Below are 21,664 nucleotides of genomic sequence, written 5' to 3' on the forward strand. Positions count from 1 at the left end.
AATTTAGATTTGTCTGAGAGCACTTTTCTTTTAATGACAGTGTTGGCCGAAAACAAATAGATTTCAAGTTATTTCTTCAGAGAAAAACGCGCAGTTATTTGGGATCAGCAGAGAATTACATTTCAGGGTCTGCAACCATAGTGAGCCATGTGCAAATCCCCGCACAGCTCAGGAGGGAGAATTCTTTTATAAAAAGGAGAAGACAGTTGGGAGGGCTACGGTAAACAAAAGTTCCTGGTTTTCATTGGCTCAGTTTCTGCCGAGAAAGAAGAGGAGTCGGTCTTCTTTCTTGTTGGGCTCTCCCTTCTGGTCTCCTCACTCCATTTGAGAAGGTTCCTACTGATTCCTTTTTTACATTTCCCCATTTGATCAAGAGCTTTCTCTGGAAGAGCAGTGTTGACCAAGCGTTAGGATTCGTGGTGTCAGTAACCTTCTGTCCCTCAATAATAGAAAGAACACTTCCTGGGTGTAGCGTCTCATGCTGAAGGGAAAGTGCACAGGCTGGAAACGTATTGAGGTCACATTTGAGTAAGAAGGAAGGGTAAGAGGGAAAACTCTCAAGCATGTTTTATCTAAAAATCCACATGTTATCACGATCAAAGGTCAGTGTCAACTAGAGATCACCTAAAGCATTGTGTCATCATCAAAGGGCTGGGGACAAGCTTCTAACAGGCCTGGTCTGGATGCCTCTGGAAAGCCATGGCACCGGATGTCATCTACTTCAGTTCTGGATCATCTTTACTTTCAGGCCACCAGATGATGTGCTGCTGGTCCAGTTGGGGTCCAGTGCTTTCTCTAGGTGTGTACCTTGAATCCAGGTATCTATTCTGCGGAGTCTGACAGCACAAGGATTGGTTAGCAGTACCTGATAGGAAGCCTGGCTGGTAAGACTGAAGAGAGTTCTAGAGGTGCCTTTTCCAATAGGCAAAAATCTACAAACTGCATGGTCTCTGTCTCCTGAGAGCATCCTGTGAAAGGACTGCTCTACCAAACCATGGTTATTTTTAATAGAAGCAATCAGGCCTTTGCAATTACTGAAATCGCTCTCTTTTTATGGGTTATGGGTCAAAGAAGGCGGGAGAGAAGTACACCGGGCATTCTGTGACTATCTCAAAGTTTAAAAATTTACCAACTCCAAAAGGTGTGGGTTCAAGACTTACAAAGAAAAACGACAATTCTTTCGGTTGAGGTATTTGGAAGGCCTCTACAAATGCTGCCAATTGTGTTCTAGTAATGTTACTAGTGTATTAGACTAAACGAGAGGATTAAGCGTGGTAAGCACAGGAAAAGAGTTGTAAAACTGTCCAAACAGCACATACTTGTCAAAGTATCTGATCAGTAAAATGGTTCTTTGATCCCTATGATGTTTCAGAGGGTTTCCCCAGGTAGGGATAATCTTCTCCAAAAGGACTTTCCCTTGAAGGCTGTCTTTAAGGGAAGGCTTCAGACCAGTGTGAAAACACATAGACCATGACTCAAATATAACCATTAAACAGAAGACAATATATGAAACCTATTTGCCAAACCCCAAATTGTTCTTTAAGCAGTTTAAAATGTTTGGGAGCAGCACGAACAGGCTTCCTTGGGTTTTACTTAGGACAAGTGGAACTAGTGTGTGCTAAGCTTCAGTCGTGTCTGACTTTGCGACCCCATAGACTGTAGCCCGCCAGGCTCCTCTGTCCATGGGAGTCTCCAAGCAAGAATACTGGAGCAGGTTGCCATGTCCTCCTCCAGGGGATCTTCTTGACCCAAGGTTCAAAACTGTGTCTCTTACATCTCCTGCATTGGCAGGGGTGTTCTTTACCACTGGCGCCACCTGGGAACTAGTGAGGCAGACGCTTTTTGTGGCTTTGTTAACGTTTTCCCACCAATATTGATTCATGAAGGCTATCACTTTGTAGTACAACAATGATTTAATGCATGGACAGTGGTGAGGAGTGAGAATTTTAGGGTCTTCTGCAGGACTATGTTGTTATTTGATCTAAAACAGAGCCTTCTCTTTTTATCAAACCAGCAATTGTTGAACTTTTAATTTTTTCCCCCCAAGACCAATTTTGGGGCTTCTCTATGAAGTTTTCTAGTTACTTGGAGAAACATCTCTTTGGAACATGACTGAGGTTTGACTGCTGTTGGTCACTCTAAGGGCATCATTCCTTGCAGAAATATCAGGAAGGTGATGTCCTTTAGCTTGCAGAGTCAAGTTGAGAATGCCCCTAAATCTTAATAACAGCTAAAGCAGCAGGTAAAAGTATTGGGTCTAAGAATTCCTGAATATGGGTGCTAATTAAAATTTTATTTTTATTGGAATTAGGGAGCTATGCTGTTTCCACATTTCAAAGTCATGAGATACTCCAAAAGTATATCTACTATTAGTATAAATGCTGGCAGCTTTGTTGTTGGCTAAAGTACAAGCCCATGTAAGAGGGTATAATTCAGCCTGTTGGGCAGAAGTAATTATAAGTGAAAGAGCTGCCTCAACAACATCAAAAGGAGTTGCAATAGCATGCCTGGCACAATAGTCACCATTGTCATCTTTTAAATAGGAACCACCAGTGAACCATGAAAAATTAGCATTACCCAGAGGAATTTCCTGCAGATCGACACAGAGAGTCAGGAGGTGACCTGTCAGTGCTAAGCATTTGTGAAGGACTTCATCAGGGATTGAAGGAGAATTAAGGTCATCACAGTGTATGAGAGTTATGTTAGGGGGAGTTAACAAAAGGACTTTGTAGAAGGTGAGATGGCTGGCTGAGAAACACTGAGTGTAATTGAGAATTTGGGACAGCTTCTACAGCGTGAGATATACAAATGATTAAAGGGGACCTCATAATGATTTTCTTGGTGGCTTTAATAAAAAGGGCAGAGGCCATAATGGCAATAAGGCAAGAGGACAGCCGTATCTCACAAGCTCCATTTGCTGGCTAAAATACTATGTAGGTCAATGGTGGTCCCCTCATTTTCGGAGTAAGTATCCAAGGGCATTCCCTTCCTCTTCATACACAAAAAGTAAAAAAGGAATCTGATATTTGGGATGCCCAATGGCAGGTGGCTTCATCAAACTCTTCTTTAAAGGATTAAAAGTCATGTTATCTGGTTTTTCCCATTAGATTGGGTCAGTGTTGCTACTGTTTAGTAAAACATGCAGAAATCTGGACCTGAGAGAAAAATTTAGAATACAATTTTGGCAACAACCAACTAGCCCAAGAGAACCTTGCAGCTGACACTTCGTTTTGGGTTTTGTGAAACTCGGGACACTGTGAAGTCTGTCTGGATCAGGGAGTGGCACTTGTTCTCACATCAGATGCCATAAATACCCAACCTGGGTTTGCAGGTTTTCTTTGGTGACTTATGTTCCTTTCAGGCTCAAGGCTTTAGCAAGTGGATGTAGTCTTCCTGTGAAGAGATTTGAAAAGGAGAACAAAGAAGCAGATTATCTGTCTATTGCCACGAAGTAGAACCCCTAGGGAACTTTTTTTTTTTTTTTTTTTAAGGGAGTCAGGTCATTTATTTGTCTTTTACATGAAAACAAAATTTGGGGAGGGAGAACAAGAGGGGAACTAGCCGGCTGCTCAGATTTTTCTGTAGTCGGAATGGGGCAGCCAGCCTTGAGACAGGAAGTGGGTCCCTGCGGCAACATGGCAATGGCGACTAGACCTTTAAGCTGGTTACTGAAGCACCGTTTCCTACTAAATCTTATCCCAAGCTAAGCAAGTTAAGGTTACACTGGAAAGCAACACTGTCTGGAACTTTATATCATAGAGATTAGCCTTCAGGTCAGTAAGAAATGAGGATTCTCAGGCCAGGTGAATTGTTTTTCTTCCAAGAGAAGGCAAAAAAAAAAAAGAAGTATTGGCTAGCTTCATGAACTAGAACACTCAAGAATGCACTGCTTAAATCAGTTACAGTAAAAATTCTATTTCCAGTGGGAAAGGATGTCAGAAAGAATGAGGGTTAGGAACCACAGGGTGTGAGGAATAGCAATGTGATTTGCTGCTCAGAGGTTCTGGACAAACTCCCACCCTGGGCCCTCAGGTCTTCTCAGGGATAAAATGGGAACATTACAGGGACTAGTACAAGGAATAACGTGGTCCTATGCCTTGTAATCTTCTGTTATGGGCTTTATGCCTTGAAGAACTCCTTTACTCATAGAACACTGATTAATTCTGGGGAGAGGTTTTGAGGGATGTATTTGACTCTTGAAGGGAGGTGAGCTATGAATGTTGCTTCAGTCTGGGGAATATAAAAAATTAAAGGTTTAACCTCTGGATCCTCAGAAGGCTTAATTTTCAAGGGAATAGGCTCTGATAAGTTTAGAGAAAAAGGGAGTGGGGAGAGTTTCAGAGAAAAGGAGAAGTTTGATAAGAGAATTAGTACAGGGAAACAATGTACAGAAGAGGTGTAGGCAGCATAGATGGGAAGGAGGAAGACGGTGCTGGCTGCGGGACTGACGCCTGAGCTCAAGGACCAGAGGGACAGACACGGTGGGATGACCTGAGCCTGAGACGGAGCCGTCACGGGGGACGCCGGCGGGAGGCTGCGGGACTCATTTCGTCTTTCTCTAAAAGCGTGTTCGCCTCAGTCACTCTTAGAATCTTATTTTGCAGAGAGGCATATTTAGGCTTCCAACAATGTTTGGACAGCTCCAAATACCAATCAAAATAAACATCCTGTTCAGTTCTGGAAATTTTAACACTATTGTTGTCCAATTTAGCTTTAAGGAATGCAAGCATGGGGATTTCCAAAGTTCCCCGTTGTGGCCATTGATATTCTAAATTGTCTTTAGTCGGATATGACCACTTAGCTAGAAATGCACAGGCGGAAGGACATCAGTTTTTAAACATAAAACCCACTGGACTTTTTGTGCGAGGAGGGGTGCACGCTCGAAACTGGGATTCCGTTTCTCAGAGGCTTTTTTTTGCTCAAGGAAAATAATCATTTTCAAAATCTTCAACAACTCGGAAAGCTTAGAGCTCAAACAACTCAATTCAAATAGCTTACAATTCTAACAGCCTGCAGACCTAAAACCTGTCAGTTCTAAGGGAACAGCTTGGTTTTACAGGAGCCAAGCCAAAGGATTTTCAGCCAGTTTCCACAGAATAGCCCCCATTTCTTCCAGAAAAACATCTATTTCTGCTTTATAGACTATGCCAAGGCCGACTGTGTGGTTCACAATAAACTGTGGAAAACTCTTAAAGAGATGGGAATACCAGACCATCTGACCTGTCTCTTGAGAAACCTGTATGCAGGTTAGGAAGCAAGAGTTAGAACTGGACATGGAACAACAGACTGGTTCCAAATAGGAAAAGGAGTACGTCAAGGCTGTATATTGTCACCCTGCTTATTTAACTTATATGCAAAGTACATCGTGAGAAACACTGGGCTGGAAGAAACACAAGCTGGAATCAACAAATACAATATTGTAAAGTTAAAAAATAGAAAATAAACTAATTAAAAAAAAAGATTGCTGGGAGAAATATCAATAACCTCAGATATGCAGATGACACCACCCTTATGGCAGAAAGTGAAGAAGAACTAAAGAGCCTCTTGATGAAAGTGAAAGAGGAGAGTGAAAAAGTTGGCTTAAAGCTCAATATTCAGAAAACTAAGATCATGGCATCTGGTTGCATCACTTCATGGCAAATAGATGGGGAAACAGTACAAACAGTGTCAGACTTTATTTTGGGGGGCTCCAAAATCACTGCAGATGGTGACTGCAGCCATGAAATTAAAAGACGCTTACTCCTTGGAAGGAAGGTTATGGCCAACCTTGATAGCATATTTAAAAGCAGAGACATTACTCTGCCAACAAAGGTCCATCTAGTCAAGGCTATGATTTTTCCAGTAGTCATGTATGGATGTGAGAGTTGAACGGTGAAGAAAGCTGAGCACCGAAGAATTGATGCTTTTGAACTGTGGTGTTGAAGAAGACTCTTGAGAGTCCCTTGGACTGTAAGAAGATCCAACCAGTCCATCCTAAAGGAGATAAGTCCTGGGTGTTCATTGGAAGGACTGATGTTGAAGCTGAAACTCCAATACTTTGGCCACCTCATGAGAAGAGCTGACTCATTGGAAAAGATCCTAATGCTGGGAAGGATTGGGGGCAGGAAGAGAAGGGGATGACAGAGGATGAGATGGTTGGATAGCATCACCGACTCGATGGACATGGGTTTAGGTAGACTCCGGGATTTGGTGATGGACAGGGAGGCCTGGCGTGCTGCAATTCATGGGGTCGCAAAGAGTCAGACACGACTGAGTGACTGGACTGAACTGAACAAAGGAGTGAGCTGATGGTTAACCAGCACAGTTGCCATTGAAACAGTCGTATATCAAAATGAGACCAAAGTTCCGGATGAGTTATCACATATAGAACGAAGTCTTAACCAGAAAGGATGAAACCTTGAAACAGATTCTGGATAAAGCCTGAAGAACTTCAAATACAAGAATGATGTAAGCTTGGATCCAGGAGAAAAGCAAATTTTCAAGCTCCAGGGTCAGCGAGACGAGCAGTGAGCTCAATCAGCTCAATTGTGGGTGTCCTATCTGTTTGCTCACAAGCCCCAATACCTATGGGGATCTTTTCTGGTCCCTGAATGTTGACCTAAACCAAAGAGACTGACAGCTATTTCCCCACGAAAAAAAGAAAACAAATGTTTATTTAAGATCAGCAGAGAATTGCAGTTTGTGGGTCTGCAACCTTGGCAAGCCACATTCAAGACCCCGCATGGCAAGGGAAGAAAGCTTTCATGGGGAGGGGAAGGAAGGTAGGAGGCTACAGGAAACAGAATCCACTGCTTTCCATCGACCAAGTCCTTGTCAGGGAAGATAGATCTTTGGCTCCACTTCCTGCTGGGCTCTGCTATGGTCACAGGACGCGAGAGCGCCCTATTCTGGCCTCCGGACTCCGTTCTGTTGAGGTTTCAGTTTATTAGCTTTTTGGAATAGACATAGAGGGTTATAGTGATAAAAGGAAGGTTGTGTTTGAAAAGTTAGAACCAAAGGAATCACTTGAAGCTCAAAGGTGGCATCAGTTAGTCAGGGGCATGTTTTACCTTTTCCACCCTGCTGGTGGCTCAGTGGTAGGAATCCTCCTGCTAAAGCTGGAGATGCAAGTTTGATCCCTGGGTTGGGAAGAGCCTCTGGAGAAGGAAATGGAAACCCACAACAGTATTCTTGCCTAGGAAGTCCCATGCACAAAGGTGCCTGGTGGGCTGCAGTCCATGGGGTTGCAAAAGAATTGGACATGACTTAACAACTAATCACAACCACCAACAACAGTGCAATTGGCCCCTGGGGTATAAGCAAATCCTCCTCTCTGTCAGCGCTGGCCCCACTGGGGGTGGTAGGTGCCAGGTCTTGGGGGGGCTCCAAGAGTTGTGTTTTGAACAGGTTGAGATGTCCTTGTGACAACTACGTGGAGACAGAAAATGAAAGTGAAAGTTGCTCAGTTGTGTCCAACTCTTTGGGACCCCATGGAATGCAGTCTATACAGTCCATGAAATGCTCCAGGCCAGAATATTGGAGTGGATAGCCTTTCCCTTCTCCAGGTGATCTTCCCAACTCAGGGATCGAACCCAGGTCTCCCGCATTGCAGGCGGATTCTTTACCAACTGAGCTAAAGTGGAGACATCAAAAAGGCAATTGGATGAGAGCATTCATACCTTGATCACAAATGAAAATATAAATTTGAGAAATCATAAATGTAAAAAGAATAGAATTTTTATAGCCTTGGGAATCAGAGTAATAGAAAAGTTAATCACATTACAGCAAGTCTAGAATTCTACAAATTAAATTTCCTTTCCTACATTGAACCTACAGTTTACTTACTTTTTGGTAATAAAATTTCCTCTGGAATATAACTTTTGCATTATTCATGAATGGACTGACTATGCTCTTTAAAGCAATGTATGGCAGTTCTTATTTCTTTACATCACTGACAATACTGTGTATTATTTAAAAAATATTTACCAATATTATATGCAAAGAATCAGAGAACATTTTTAAAGCTATACTTCTTTGACTATTAAGATTGAGCATTTTTTCATATATTTGTCGGTCATTTGTCTTTCTTCTTTACAGAGTTGCCTGTTTTTATCTTCTTGCTATTTTCTCTTGGGAATTCAATTTTTATGTTAACAAATAATGAAAACTTTTTCTATAGCAAAGGCCTTGTTCCTGTGGCTGGCGTTTCTATTGAAAACTTTCCTCCAGGTACCACTTTCCTTTTCATTAAAATGTTTTTTGTTATTGTTGCTTGACCTACATATTTAGGTTATTTCTCAGTTTGTGTCTTTGGTATTTTAGAAAAAGTTCTTCTCCTACCATATATTTAAATATTTACTTATTTTTATAGCATATTATTTCATTGAAAAATCTAATACAATCCATCTCAGATTTATTTTGGTATATGAGTGAGATACACCAAAGTAACTGATTTTCTAACTAATTTTTTCTGAGTAAGTAAACATTATTCCTGCCTGGTAGGCTTGTTTGTTTCTGCTGGCTACTTAGGTGATTTAATAACATGATGGAAAATAACACATCCAAATAGCTTGGCATGTATCTGCTTCTAAAAGGGTATTAGAATATTTGCTGATGGTTTGGGGAAGTAATATTCTCTAGTCTTTGAGGGGAAAAAATAAGGCCACTTAAACGCTTTTCCTCTCTGACATAATTGCTATTTCTACCTTCTCATAGTAAGGGGATTAGCCCAGATGCCCTTCCAAGAAGCCTCTAGTGAGTGCACCTGGGCTCTGAGCATTCTAATGCTTGCAAACATTACCCTTTGTCCATGGGTTTACTTTTAAGATAAAGATACTAAAGATACTTGTAAAGATACAAGATGAGGGTATACACATATATTTAAGACTCTAGTTACTCCTATGAGTTACTTCTCTATTAAAAGTGGTATTTGTAAGCAGAAATATGTGAGACCATTTCTCCTAACTTCTTTCAAGTATGTTACATTTCTATTAAGATCTTTTTTATTTTATACATTTTCCCCTTAGCTTTATAAATGTGTCCATGTAAGCCTAGGAACATCAAATCCACTATTTTCTGGCAGTAGGTTAAATATCCACATCCATGTTTCCTTTATGTCAAATGGAGCAGTCCTGGAATAAATGCAGTTTTTCATTTTTATCTATGCCCATCTTTCCTTTGTCTACCTTGTGAGATTTAAAATAGCCAAATCTAATAAAAGTAATAAGGGAATCCTAGTACAATGTCTCATAGAGAACAGTAGGTAAATAAGTATTTGGTATTTATAGATAGTCATGAAGATAGTGTTCAGAATATAAATATTTCCTTATGCTTTCATGGTCTTAGATACAAAGTGTCCATAACTTTCAGAGTGATTTGAACCCGTTATTATCTGATGATATCTTCCTCAAAAGATTTTTTTCTTCTAAGCCTTTTTATGCTCATTGTAATTCTTGGTTAGTCTGCCCACGAATAAATGAACAAATTCACAGGGGTTTGGATTATCTTTCTTTTTAAATTTTTCATCTCTTTTACAGTGGGACCTCATACCAACCCAAAATAATATTTGGAAAATAGAAAAACCGCAAAGGGATAATTCATGAGCTATACTGGAAATACACTGTTATTCTATCTCTAAGGACCTGCTGTAAAAAATGAGGCACAAAAGCAAAAATAAATGTTAAGAAGCGAGATAAAGAGAGACCAGGAGACCGTTGTAGCTCAGCTTTTTTTTTTCATAGTTTAGAGTCAGGATCTCATCCTGGGGTCCAGGATTGACTTTGTTACGAGGAACCAAAGAAGGGAATGAGTCCCTAAATACTCTAAAAATCTATGTCAGATTTCACATATATATAATTCTTTTCATTTCGTGGGGAGGTAGGGAGAAGTTTCATAGCTTTACTCACGTATTTATAGAAATCCATGATCACAAAAGGGTGAAGAACCACTAATACAGAACAACCAGAATTACAATAAATGAAAATTTTCTCTTTTGAGTTCTGTCAGGAAATTAAATATTTCAACATTCCCCCCCTTCCTTTCCTTTGCCCTAATTCTCTTTGATGAATTTAATGCTTTCAGAGTTATTTTGCTGAAGCTTATAGAAATGAATAATTTAGAAAACAGCTCGAGGAACCTGGACTCGAAGATTAACTAAAGGGTTTCATTAAAGCTCAGTGTGATGTTTATGAAGCGGGTGGTCCTAAGACAAAAGACTCCAGGGAGCAGAAGCACCTTTCTACTCTTGAGCCTATTGCTGAGCCCATCAGCTGGCATTGTTCTTCTGGATGGTTAGAAGCCCAGCAGGTTTGGCATAAAGGAAGTCAGCGGCCAAACATGGGGAAGAGACCGAGAATCCTTGCAGGACGTTCAAATCCTCCACCTAAGTTGGCAACAAAGGGAGAGTGCACAAAACAGGAACGTGAGTCAGAGAAGGACCCGAGCTGCATGCTTAGGTGGTCCGAGGTCCTGTCCGCATGCCTCCTCTGGCAGCTGCGTTTATCGGCTACTTCAGAGAAACGTGGACAGCTCCCATAATGCATCGTGAGCGCGGCCAAATATGTGAAATTCTGGCAGAAGCAAGTGACCGGGAACCACGCTTTCCAACTGGCATTTAGCTAAGGGATAAAGTTCGATGACCATCATATATCTGCTGTCACTTCTTTGCCCTTTCCATAATAAGACTCACAGACGTATTTAACTCCTGGAATCCATTTTTAACTTCCTTAAAAAAAATGTGGGTCATCAAGTCAGGTCCTTTTCTTATCATTGCCATGAGATTTATTTTTAAATTGTTCAATTTATTTTCAGAAAATACTTTCAAACATTGTAGGTCCTGAGCCTCTTTTGCAAATGTATTTCTTAGACTTCTCTTTCTTTGGCCCTCATGATGACCTTTGATAACTTTAGATGAAAATTTTATCAAGCCTGTTTCAGGCCTTCTCAATATCTGGCAAATAGATATTAATACACACAGTCAGATTACGTTTGCAAAGAAAGTATTTAATTTTTTAGAATGCTTATGGGGGTTGAGATAAATGAAGTGCTTCTTGGCCCTTACATTTTTAATACAGAAGATTCACTTAAATTCTGGGCTCCAAATAAAAATTTCCAAAGATGTCTCCTAGGATTTTTAGGTACAAAATAAACACAGCCTTTACATAAAAGCTCCCTCAGAGCAATAAAGAATCTGGTTTGTCTGTCTTTTTAACTGTGATTACAGTTGTGAGAAGTTTTGACTGATTCTGTGACATTAGACAAGACTAGAACATGGGGATGGATGAGGGTTTTGACGCCATTATGATTTCTCAGAGAAGGGAAAGTAAGTAAATCACAAAACTAAACACTGGACACAAGATTTGTAGAATTCTGAGTGTAGATATGGCTTCAGAAAGAACTGACTTCAGATTAAGTACACACCTGACTGAAAGATTATGTGATGTTTCTATATGATTCTAAGTCAAGTGATTCCTTCATTATTTTTATAAATAATTCACAGGTGATTTTTCTTCCAAGTTTGATGTACAGATTCTTCATGTAAGCTGACTAGTTATAATAATGGAACAACCCCATCGGCCTTGCTAACGGGTGGAGGAATAACCAGAAGTGTCAGTTCTTATCTGAGATACATCATTTTTATAAGACAGCACACAAATGGTAGCAATGTTGGGCCATTTATTTTATAATAATATAAAATCCAGTTGTCATCTTAGCTGCATATTTGTCTTCAAGAGTAAGCAAATGAATTTCTAACATTTCATCTTAAGCTGCTCTTAGGTCATTACATTTGAGTAATAGATCTGATATTGCATCAAAATAATTTTGCAAATGAAAGCATTTAAGATTCTTGAACATAAATGGGGTAGAAACCTAACACCTTTTAAAAGTATAGTACATAATAGACAAGAAGAAAGGGATAAAATGATTTTTGGTTCAATTAAACTGAATAAAATGGGAAAGGGTAAACGTCATTAAGAAATTAAACATGCCTTAATTGCAGTTATAAGGAAGTCAATGAAATAGATTTGAATTTAAGCACAAGTTTAGTGAACTTACAGATTACTATTTGAGTTAAACATAAAGAAGAAAAAGATTTTGCGTTCTGCAGAGTAAATTCGCAAGTAGGCTGTCTTACTAGCATTGAAATAAACTTGTTTCTTAAAGCTAGTTTTGTTGGATTATATCAGAAGCAGAGCTGTGTTTCTTGAGGGAAGAGAAGCTTCCTCTTGGGCCCATCAGAATGAAGCTTTCACTGTTCTGCCCTTCAGAGGCTGGGGCGGACGGTTGTTGTGCTTGATGGGGACTTCTCTACCACCTTCAGCATTTGACAGCAGGCTGCGGAACTGCGCCAGCTGGGGGGAAGGATAACATATTTAAAGAAGCAAAAGCTACTGATGTTACACAGAACACTTTTCTCCCCTAATATAATTGACGCACTGATATTTACAAAATTGGGTTGAAGACTGCAGTGGTTTCACTGATGGAAAGGGAGGAAGCCAACAGTTCTTCCACATGTCTTTGCACCAAGCATTTGGCTTAAATTATCAATGACTGACTGGATTAGAGTCCCAGCTTCTCACACTTGGGCACACTTGGGTAAGAGACTCCCTGCTTGGTGCCTCAGTTTCCACGTGGTGCTATTTCATTGTGATTTGGTGAAGGCTAAATGGGTCAAAGCACATAAAGTTCTCAGAATGGCGTTTGGCATATAGCATATGCTGAAAAAGTGTCAGCTCTTATACCAACGGGTCACACCGCCTGTCCTACAGGTTTGCCGTGAGACTTGACTCACGAAACGTATGTAAGGCACCTGATAAAAAGAGTTGCTCAATCAGTGGCAGTTTTTATCATAATTATAAACATTAATGAGATATTTTACTGAATATTTAAGAGCTTAAGATTTAAAACAGAATGAAAAACCAATGTCAGTGATCAAGGTATGCCACTCGAGAGTCACAGCTCCCCGAAGCCTTAGTAGCACTGCGAGTGACCATTTTCTCTTGTTGTTGAAACTCTTAGGAAGATACGTAACAAGGTTGGATTTTTCCTTAGTAAGGCGAAAAGAATAGCGAGAATTCAGAATCTCTACATAAAGAAAAAAAAGTGCTTATAAATACACTCTACTTTTTGGTTATTAAATAGACCTGATGTCACCAATAAATCTCTTTCAGTTGAAAGGGAAAGGGAACTTTCCAAAATCGAATTGCAATAATAATTTCCCTCAGTATGAATTGACCTGATGTTCCTGCTGTGCACTTCCAATTCCCGCGCATGCACTCTGATACTCTACCTGTTCTGAGCTCACACAGATGCTCTCTTTAAAGATGATCCAGGTGACACTCTCGTGAAGAGGAGGGTGAGTCAGTGAACCAAAGTAGGTCCAGTAATCCGGAGATGAAGGCAGGAGGACACAGGGGTCAAAATTTGTGAACGGAACTTGCTTGTTCTGAAACAAAAAGAAAAGCAATATATTATTATGCCATGATATAAAATATTTACATCATTACATATATGACATACATATTATTTGGTAGATAGGTCTTATCAAAGAATTTAACCAATGTTCTACTCTATAGTATTTCATGATTGGTACGTTTGTGGTGGCTCAGCTGCCCACCAATGCAGGAGACACAGGTTCGATCCCTGGGTCGGGAAGAGCCCCTGGAGGAGGAAATGGCACCCACTCCAGTACTCTTGCCTGAGAAATCTCACAGACAGAAGAGCCTGGTAAGCTACAGTCCATGGAGTCACAAAGAATTGGACACCACTTAGTGACTAAACAACAACAACACGTTTGTAAATATGAACAATAAATGTAATAGATGACTGAAAATATGGGACACTAGAATTGTGACTGATCTATCTTCTTCCTTTGGCTAAGTATAAGCAAAGGTTCAAAATTTTTTTATAATCTATATTCTTTATTCCTATTTCTTTAGTGATTGGTCATATTGGTGTATAGAAAATAAATTTATATTCATATGCTACTATTTTATGTGGTCAACTTTATTAGAACTTGTGTATTAATTATGTTTATTTTGTAATTTTCCAGGTGGATGTCAGTGATTATACCCTCTACACTTGATGATAGGTTTGTCTTTGTTTTTCTAATATTTATTCTAATACGTACTCAGTTCTTTCCTTATTTAACTATATTGTCTAGGACATTCATTGGAATGTTCATTTGTGGTGGTCACAATTGACACCCTGGTCTTACTCTCGATTGCAATGAAAATGCTTCAAATATTTCACTACTAAGTTTGATGTTTGATTCAAATTTCTATTTGATATTCTTTCTTAAGTTCAGTTTAAGTTTAAATAGAATTTTTTTATTTCTCTCTTTTACTCTTCAGGAATGGACACTGAATTTTAATCAAACATTTTTCAAGCATCTAACAAGTGAAATTTGCTAATGTAATGAATTATATTGGGAAATAGTCTAATATTGAATCATCCTTGCATTCCTTGGATAAATTCTACTAGTTTGAAAGCATGACTCTTTTAATATACTGTTGAATATGATTTGCTGTAATCCATTGTGATATTTCCTTTAGCTACATCCCTAAGTAAGGTTAGCCCGGGGTGTCCTTTTTGTGGTGTTCTGACCCAGTTTGGGTGTTAGGTTTCATTAAATGAAATTGAAATAAGTTTTTTTTGTCCCCTAATCTAGGCAGTTTAGTTAAAGTGGCGTGATTGTTTATTAAAAGTTGTGTAACATTTCCCCATAAAGTGGTCTGGGCCTAGAGTTTTCTTTTACTGGATATATATATATATATATTTTTTTTTTTTACTAGTTTTTCAACTTTTTTTAGATTATTGGTCTGTTTAGACTTTCACCATATTTTGAGTCATTTTCTCTACATTTTCCTAGACATTCATCTACGTAATCTAAATTTTTGAATTTGCTCATGCAGTGTGGTACTGCTGACCCTTGAGCAATGTCGGGGTTAGGCATGCTGACCTCTCGAGCAGTTAGAAATCCGCACATAACTTTATGGTCATCCCTCATAAACATGGTTGTGCATCAGCAGGTGCATTTAAAGGACAATTGTGTGGTGCTGTAGCAAGCATTTATCAAAAAAAAATCTGCAGATTAATGCACCTGTGCTGTTCAAACCCATGTTGTTCAAGGGTCAACTGTACAAACTTTTCTCTTTTAAAACCTTCTAATACATCTTTAATTATGACCCATTTCCTTATTTGTAATAATTTTTTGTATTTATACTTTTTTCCCCCATCATCAAACTTGCCAAAAGTGTCTTTTTTGGGGGTTACTTTTCCCCAAAGAATTAGCTTTCATTTTATTAATAAAATTTTACTTCGTATTTATTCATATTTTTTCTTATTTAATTAATGTTTTGCTTATCTTAATTAATCATTTCCTTCTACTTTCTTTTCATATATCATTTTTTATATTCCTGAATTGAGTGCTTATTTATCTTTAAACTTTCTCATTTTATAAAATACGCACTTGAAGTTTAATTTTTTTTGGACTCAATATGAACTAGATTTATTTTATGTAAAAGTATGATAGTTCTCCAAACTGTGAGTGACAATGGCAAATCTCTGACATATGATTTAACTCTTTATTATCAAAATGGTGAAGCTAAGGTTAAATATATCAGAGAAATCCATCTTTTTTCTAAGCTGACAGTGGGCATCATGGTTATGATCTATGAAACAGCTGTGAAAACCATTCTTCTACAGGCTTCATCTTGCTGAAATTGATAAGCAGTAACTATGAGAAACAAAACCAAAATAAATCACTGAGTCAGAGACCTCAGAAATAAGGAACATGTGAGCAGCACCTTGATTTTCAGACTGATGGTTTTGCTTAGGACTTCCTACTCCTCATATCAAATATGTAATTAAATGATTTCCATGGCTTTGTAGATTCTTGTTCTCTGATTTAAACTAACTTAATTATCTATTTACCTTAGTTTTAACTGCTTTTAGGGCATCAAGCACTTTCTGCAGGTTTGGGTTGGCCTGACCCACCTGGAGATTAAAAAAAATAAAGTGTGAGATAAAAATTGTTATCAAGTAAAATCCCATTTAGTTAATTTTTATTTTTTTTTTTTATTTTTTATTTTTTTTTTTGACTCAAGGAAAACATTTATTATTCTTGTTTTGACTTGTTTTGTAGATTCTTTTGGATTTTTTTTTCTTTTATCCCCCCTCTGTTGCAGTTGTCAATTTTTTTTTTTATTTCTTTTTTTAAATTTATTGAAGCATAGTTGATTTACAATGTTGTGTTAATTTCTATTGCTATCAAGTAAAATCCCATTTAGTTAATTTTTAAAAAATTAAAAGCAGAAAAGATATGCAAGTCAAAATACATGAATTTAGCAAAACTAAAATACAAAATAAAATCTCTTTGGTCTGTTCTATTAATTATAATCAATAAAATGAATGGTAAATAAAGATTAGCTAGAATTGCTATCATTCCAAAAGTTGGTCACCCAAATATACTCAATTTAATAATAACTTCCCTATAGGACTTTTCAGGGGCTTTCCTGCAGAAGATTTGAATCTTCCATATTAAATATCAATTGAAGTTTCTTTATGGGACAAAAGTCCTCTTCATATTTTTTTCCTGATGAAATATTAAATTGATAAACTCCCAACTCTGTGATGTAGAAAGTTTAGAAGGAAAGTGAAAGATGAGCTGAAAAGTAAAAAAATTAGTCCCACCATCAACACGTTCCCCTTTCATTTCTGCCTGAAATTTATTTCTCTCTTCAGGAGGGGAAAGTCAAGAGAAAGCAAACATACGCTAGAGAGCCGCTTGTTCACCTGCGCTGTCGCTAGCGGAAGTGGACATTTCAAAAAAAGAAAGACGCAAAGATCCCTTTGCTGTGTTTCATCCTATTTTGAGGTCTAACTGGTCAGGAATAATTCTAGCAGAGCTCCGTGACTCTCTATGACTCACCTTCAAGAAAACAGCAATAATTGCCAAACCATCAGCCTGTGAGGCAGCATCAGCCAAGCTGGAGTACTTGGCAGAATTCCAGTGAACTAAATGAAGCTAAAAAACACAATGTGATTGAGCAGTTATTCATACTACTGTGAAGGTAAAAAGTAAGTTAGACCTTAACATGGTCATATATAAAGATATATCTTGGCTTGGATAGATAAAGCTTGTGTGACCCTTTATCCAGGGCATGGGAAGGGCTATGTTTGCACTCTTTAGAAGGGTTTTCTTAAGAAAATAGAGTTGAATAGAGTGGGCACATTGCAAATCCTGGAACCAGTAAGTAAAACTTCTTTTTTCCACAATATCATAACTATTCAATATTACATTACCTCTCCAGAAAATGTGGCTCCATCCACTAAGTGCTCAGAACCATAGTCATCGGTGATGCCCCAGTGAAAATGGAACTGGCGCAGCCTGTAGCTTTCAGATAGAGGACCGCCTTTCAGCACTAGAAGAAAAGGGAGACTGCTGTTAGTGTTACAACCATGAGCTCCAGCTTGTCTTTGCATTTAATACAGACTAACATTACATTGGATTGAGTAGAAATGAGAATAAACAGCAGTGCCAAAGTTTCCATCTTGTTGGTTTTTTCCCCATGTCCACAATGACGGTCTTCCAATGCATAGTGCACCATAAGATAGTGCTTGAGTTATCTATGGTTCTCAGCACATGGGCTATAATTTTACCTTTTCCTGTTTTCAAGAAAACATATTGGAAGATGAGTGAATTATAGGATTATAGGCCTTTCCATGAATCTGCTTTAGTTTATAAGTTCATTCATTCTTTCAACAGACAGTAATGGACAGTATGCATTAAGATATCTAGCAATTTATTTTTAGTAACAAATCACTCCGCACATACCTTGTAACTGATCAAGACACAAGAGGGTATTCTGACAGCTTTGCTGAGAATCCCTAGCCAGGGACCGAAAGAAGTTCCAGCAGGACAGTAGGGTTACTTTTAAAACTCTAAAACTGAAGGATCATTTTGCTTTAAAGAGTCTAGCCAACCATATGATTAATAAAACACACACACTACCACACCTAATCCAATATTAACAAAGAGGACATAGCCACAAGATGTCTAAAATTTAGGCTCAGAACCTTGTAGGAAAGCGCTAAGACAAAGTTTGTCTTTTGACAGTGGAGCTGATTTATGAAACTGTCATTTAATAAACTATTCAGTAAACAGTTTTGGGAATTTTCCTGTGAATGAGGAAGTGTGCTAGATTTTGGGAGATGAAGATAATTCAGTTGCTATGATCTAATAGGGAGAGGGGAAGCTAGACAAAAATACTTATGACAGAATGAGTCCAAGCAAGATTCACCCAAGACCAGTTTTTTTCACTGGCACCCAAGGGCTTCACGGTTATGGGGCCATGTTTCTGGCCACACAAAATAAATATACTCTTCACCTGTATTTCTTCCCTAATGCGCCCCTCCACCCTCATCTCAATTAGAAAATATTTGCCTTTTCAGTTTTTATATTCATGATGGTTCACAGGATTTTGTGAAAAACTACTGTTTATTCAGAGGGTGTAAAGTTAGCATAAAGACACTGAAAACCAGAAGAGATGGAATAGACTCACTGAGAAGGAGAAGGGCTAAAAAAAAGACAGAGCTGGGAGTCCCCAGAATCATTTCTAACAGGGAAATATTTTAAAACTTCATGACGCCACAGTAGATGGCATCAATGCTACGCATGTGCACAAAAGACTGAGCATGGCTGCTCATGTTTCCAAGCCCTGTTGTTTCAATTTCCCCAGTAAAGTCAAAGACAAAAATTAGAAGGATCTTTTGGCTCACCTGATCTATTATCACAGTCCTCAAAATTTACATGAAAGGAATGTCCCACGTTGACGATTTCTTTGGCTGTGGCTGGATTGTAGCAGACACTGACAGGTTTCAGAGAAGCATCATGTTTGGTTTCACTGGTTTTAATGTCGATAGGCGATTGGTTATTTCCATTTGCAATGGGGTACCGCTTGCCCCAGTGTTCAGGACCTACCAGGACAAGCATATGATCACAATCAAAACTTGATCTAAAGCTTGAGTCCAAGTTTTAGGAATAGAACTTCACTAGATTGGGATTTATTCAGGTATCTTAAATGATATTCTGGTTAACTTAGTGGAAATTCAGGGTTTGAGAAGGTCCCTTTTCTATGCTACACTATAAAAGTGTCTTTGTCAACAGAAATAGTATAGTCACAGTCTATGGGATCAGACTATACATATTTTGCTGTTAGCAATAGACCTCTCTTTACATAGAGAGGGAGAGAGGCTGAGAGGGAGAGAGGAGAAAAGACGCAGAATACATTTTGTAGACAATCATCACCCAAAGGACAACTGTTGAAAATTCATGCAAAGCTAGTATAAGTCAAAGGCACTTCAAACCATTAATCTATGACTTCACCGTTATTTTAAGTGCTCAATATCTCTTTTACTGGAAAAGGGAATAAGCTGTTATTTGATCTACATGAGCAGAAGAATGCTTACCGTTTTCACCGTCATATCCCCAGTCAGGACTTGCCATGATCTTCTACTTAGTTTTCTTATTCTGAAAACAAAGATAATACCTGAAATAACGGTGCAACAGACAACGGAAGCCACAGTTCGCAGGGTTTTTATAGAACGTCTCTGCCCTTGTCCCTGTGTGTTAGTCACTCAGCCCACTATTTCATCATCTTTATCTATCAGGAAGTATATGCATGTTAAAAAAAAAGGTATGGTTTCAAAAAGCTCACAAAGGTAAGGTCAGTTCCAATTGTTTTATTTTCTTATATTGCTAAAGAGAAATTTCAAAATCTTAGCTTATGCAAAACCAAGCCCTGTTATTCTCATGTTAGTAGAAGATATGGCTGAGTTGTCACACATGATTCTTTGAATTTCTAGTTAAAAAGGACTGTGCATTTGAGATTCCCAGCTTTTACCCTTGCTGGACACTTAAACAATACTAACAACAGTAATTCAGTCAGCAGAATAATTTGCATATTTACAGGCAGATCAGAACCAATATCATGATGTTAATTTAAAATCAGATAAGAGAATCACTAATCATTTGTAATACATTGGGTTTGTAATTTGTAGTATATTGTGAAATCTTATGGAAAAAACCCAAACTTTTTGGCCAACTCAATATATTATTCATGACAGTACGTTTCAAAGACATATAAGATGAGAATAAAGTTCTTCGTTTTTGAGCAGTATTGGAATTCACAAATGTAGATTTGTTTTATGTGTGAGCACAGTTGTGTCTGACTCTTTGCAACCCCATGGACTGTAGCCCGCCAGGCTCCTCTGTCCATGGAGTTTTTCCAGGCAAGAATACTGGAGTGGGTTGCCATTTCCAACTCCAGGGGACCTTCCCAACCCAAGGATTGAACCTGTGTCTCTTGAGTCTTCTACATTGGAAGGTGGATTCTTTACCACTAGAGCCACCATAAATGGAGAGCATTTTATTAATACTGAAATTAAATACAGCCCAATATTTATGTTACACATCAAATATCGAAATAGAAGACTTTCTTTTGTATAGTTCTATACAATTTGTAGGAGAAAAATAAACAAACAAACATGCCTGCTAATGCAGGAGATGTAAGAGTCATGGGTTGGATCCCTGGGTCAGGAAGATCCCCTGGAGGAGGAAATGGCAACCCACTCCAGTATTCTAGCCTGGAAAATTCCACAGACCGAGGAGCCTCGTGGACTACAGTCCATGGGGTCCCAAAGAGTGAGACATGACTGAGTGCTCACACACGCGTACGATTTATAGAGCACTTTCATATTATTTTACCATCAACACCACACACAAAAATCCTATACATGAGAATTATCATTTTGCAGCTGAGAGATGTTGAGGGTTCTTCACCACAACCAGCAAGAAGCCAAGACTTCAGCCTCCACGTCTAGCTGTTTTCTTTGCCTCCATCTCCGCTGAAGGCCACACTGGCTGAGCCAGGAGGTGGGTGATACCCAGTTTCCCTTCTCGGCCTGATCCTCTGAAGTCCAGCTGAAGCCTGGACTGAGGTGAGACTTGCCAGCTGTTGAGTGATAAGAAGATTCACAGGACTTGTCCAGGAGGCAAAGAAGAGTGATTAATATGTGTCAGATCTTGGCTAGGTCCACATTTCCAAGGCTCTAAATGTGCTCAGAGGAAACGCCACCTGAAAAAATAAGCTTTCATATTAACGCTTTCCATGCCCTGGGAGTTGTACCTCCTTCCATATTCGGATATTTTCTGAGCTCCCTGGGCTTTCTGAAGGAAATCGGTCTGTCACAGTCCTTAGCAAGGCTTATCAGAGACACCTTATCTGTCCGTTTTGGGTGATGACAGATGCAGAATGGGCTCAGATGCAGAATGGGAAGAGACCTGAGTTTCCATTCCTTGCTTTAGTAAGTAGAAAGATTTATTACTTAAAGGGAACTTTTAAAAGATACCATTTATTGAGGGCCCAGGATATTTCAAATGCTATGCTAACAGGTTTATATGCAGCAAATCATTTAATTCTCACAATAACCCAATCAGGCATTAAAATTTGTATTCCACATAAGAAGAAAGTGAAGACAACTCCTCAGGGTTATAAATGCTTGTAAGTGGATGCTTACATCTTGTCAGGATAGGGTTTAAACCTAGATCTGTTTGACTCCAACACTTGCACTCTTTGTTGACTTTCTACTGTCAACAAATACCCGCTTATCTCCACTTGATTCT

The 21,664-nt window shown here is 38.7% G+C and overlaps 1 protein-coding gene and 1 long non-coding RNA gene across 3 annotated transcripts; one reads left to right on the forward strand and one right to left on the reverse strand.

The window, feature by feature from the left end:
• Positions 1 to 681: 681 nt before the first annotated feature.
• On the forward strand, positions 682 to 17,526 carry LOC145508968 (uncharacterized). Its single transcript, XR_014055745.1, has 4 exons — positions 682 to 799; positions 14,030 to 14,068; positions 16,723 to 17,051; positions 17,292 to 17,526. It is a non-coding gene; the product is annotated as an uncharacterized LOC145508968 (long non-coding RNA).
• CA1 (carbonic anhydrase 1) lies at positions 11,636 to 19,510 on the reverse strand. Of its 2 annotated transcripts, XM_081496783.1 has the most exons (7): positions 19,450 to 19,510; positions 18,760 to 18,957; positions 17,284 to 17,402; positions 16,910 to 17,005; positions 15,913 to 15,975; positions 13,268 to 13,423; positions 11,636 to 12,329 (listed from the first exon to the last, which is right to left on the reverse strand). In XM_081496783.1, exons 1-7 carry the CDS (start codon positions 19,484 to 19,486, stop codon positions 12,213 to 12,215), a joined length of 786 nt encoding a protein of 261 aa, XP_081352909.1. In that variant the 5' UTR covers positions 19,487 to 19,510; the 3' UTR covers positions 11,636 to 12,212. The 2 variants fall into 2 exon arrangements, with proteins under 2 accessions (XP_081352909.1, XP_081352910.1); XM_081496784.1 differs by lacking the exon at positions 18,760 to 18,957 and having other exon boundaries at positions 12,213 to 12,329; positions 19,450 to 19,486.
• Between the last annotated feature and the right edge of the window lie 2,154 nt (positions 19,511 to 21,664).

This window comes from Giraffa tippelskirchi, chromosome 6, assembly GCF_054371585.1.
Source record: "Giraffa tippelskirchi isolate mGirTip1 chromosome 6, T2T-mGirTip1v1.2.pri, whole genome shotgun sequence".
Classification (NCBI taxonomy): Eukaryota; Metazoa; Chordata; class Mammalia; order Artiodactyla; family Giraffidae; genus Giraffa; species Giraffa tippelskirchi.

Coding starts and splice junctions, on each gene's coding strand:
- CA1 (XM_081496783.1), bottom strand. CDS start 19,486: ATGGCAAGTCCTGACTGGGGATATGACGGTGAAAACG. Junction 18,958..19,449: donor GGGATATGACGGTGAAAACG/GTAAGCATTCTT, acceptor TTGTCCTGGTAG/GTCCTGAACACTGGGGCAAG. Junction 15,976..16,909: donor TTATTGCTGTTTTCTTGAAG/GTGAGTCATAGA, acceptor TTTAATCTCCAG/GTGGGTCAGGCCAACCCAAA.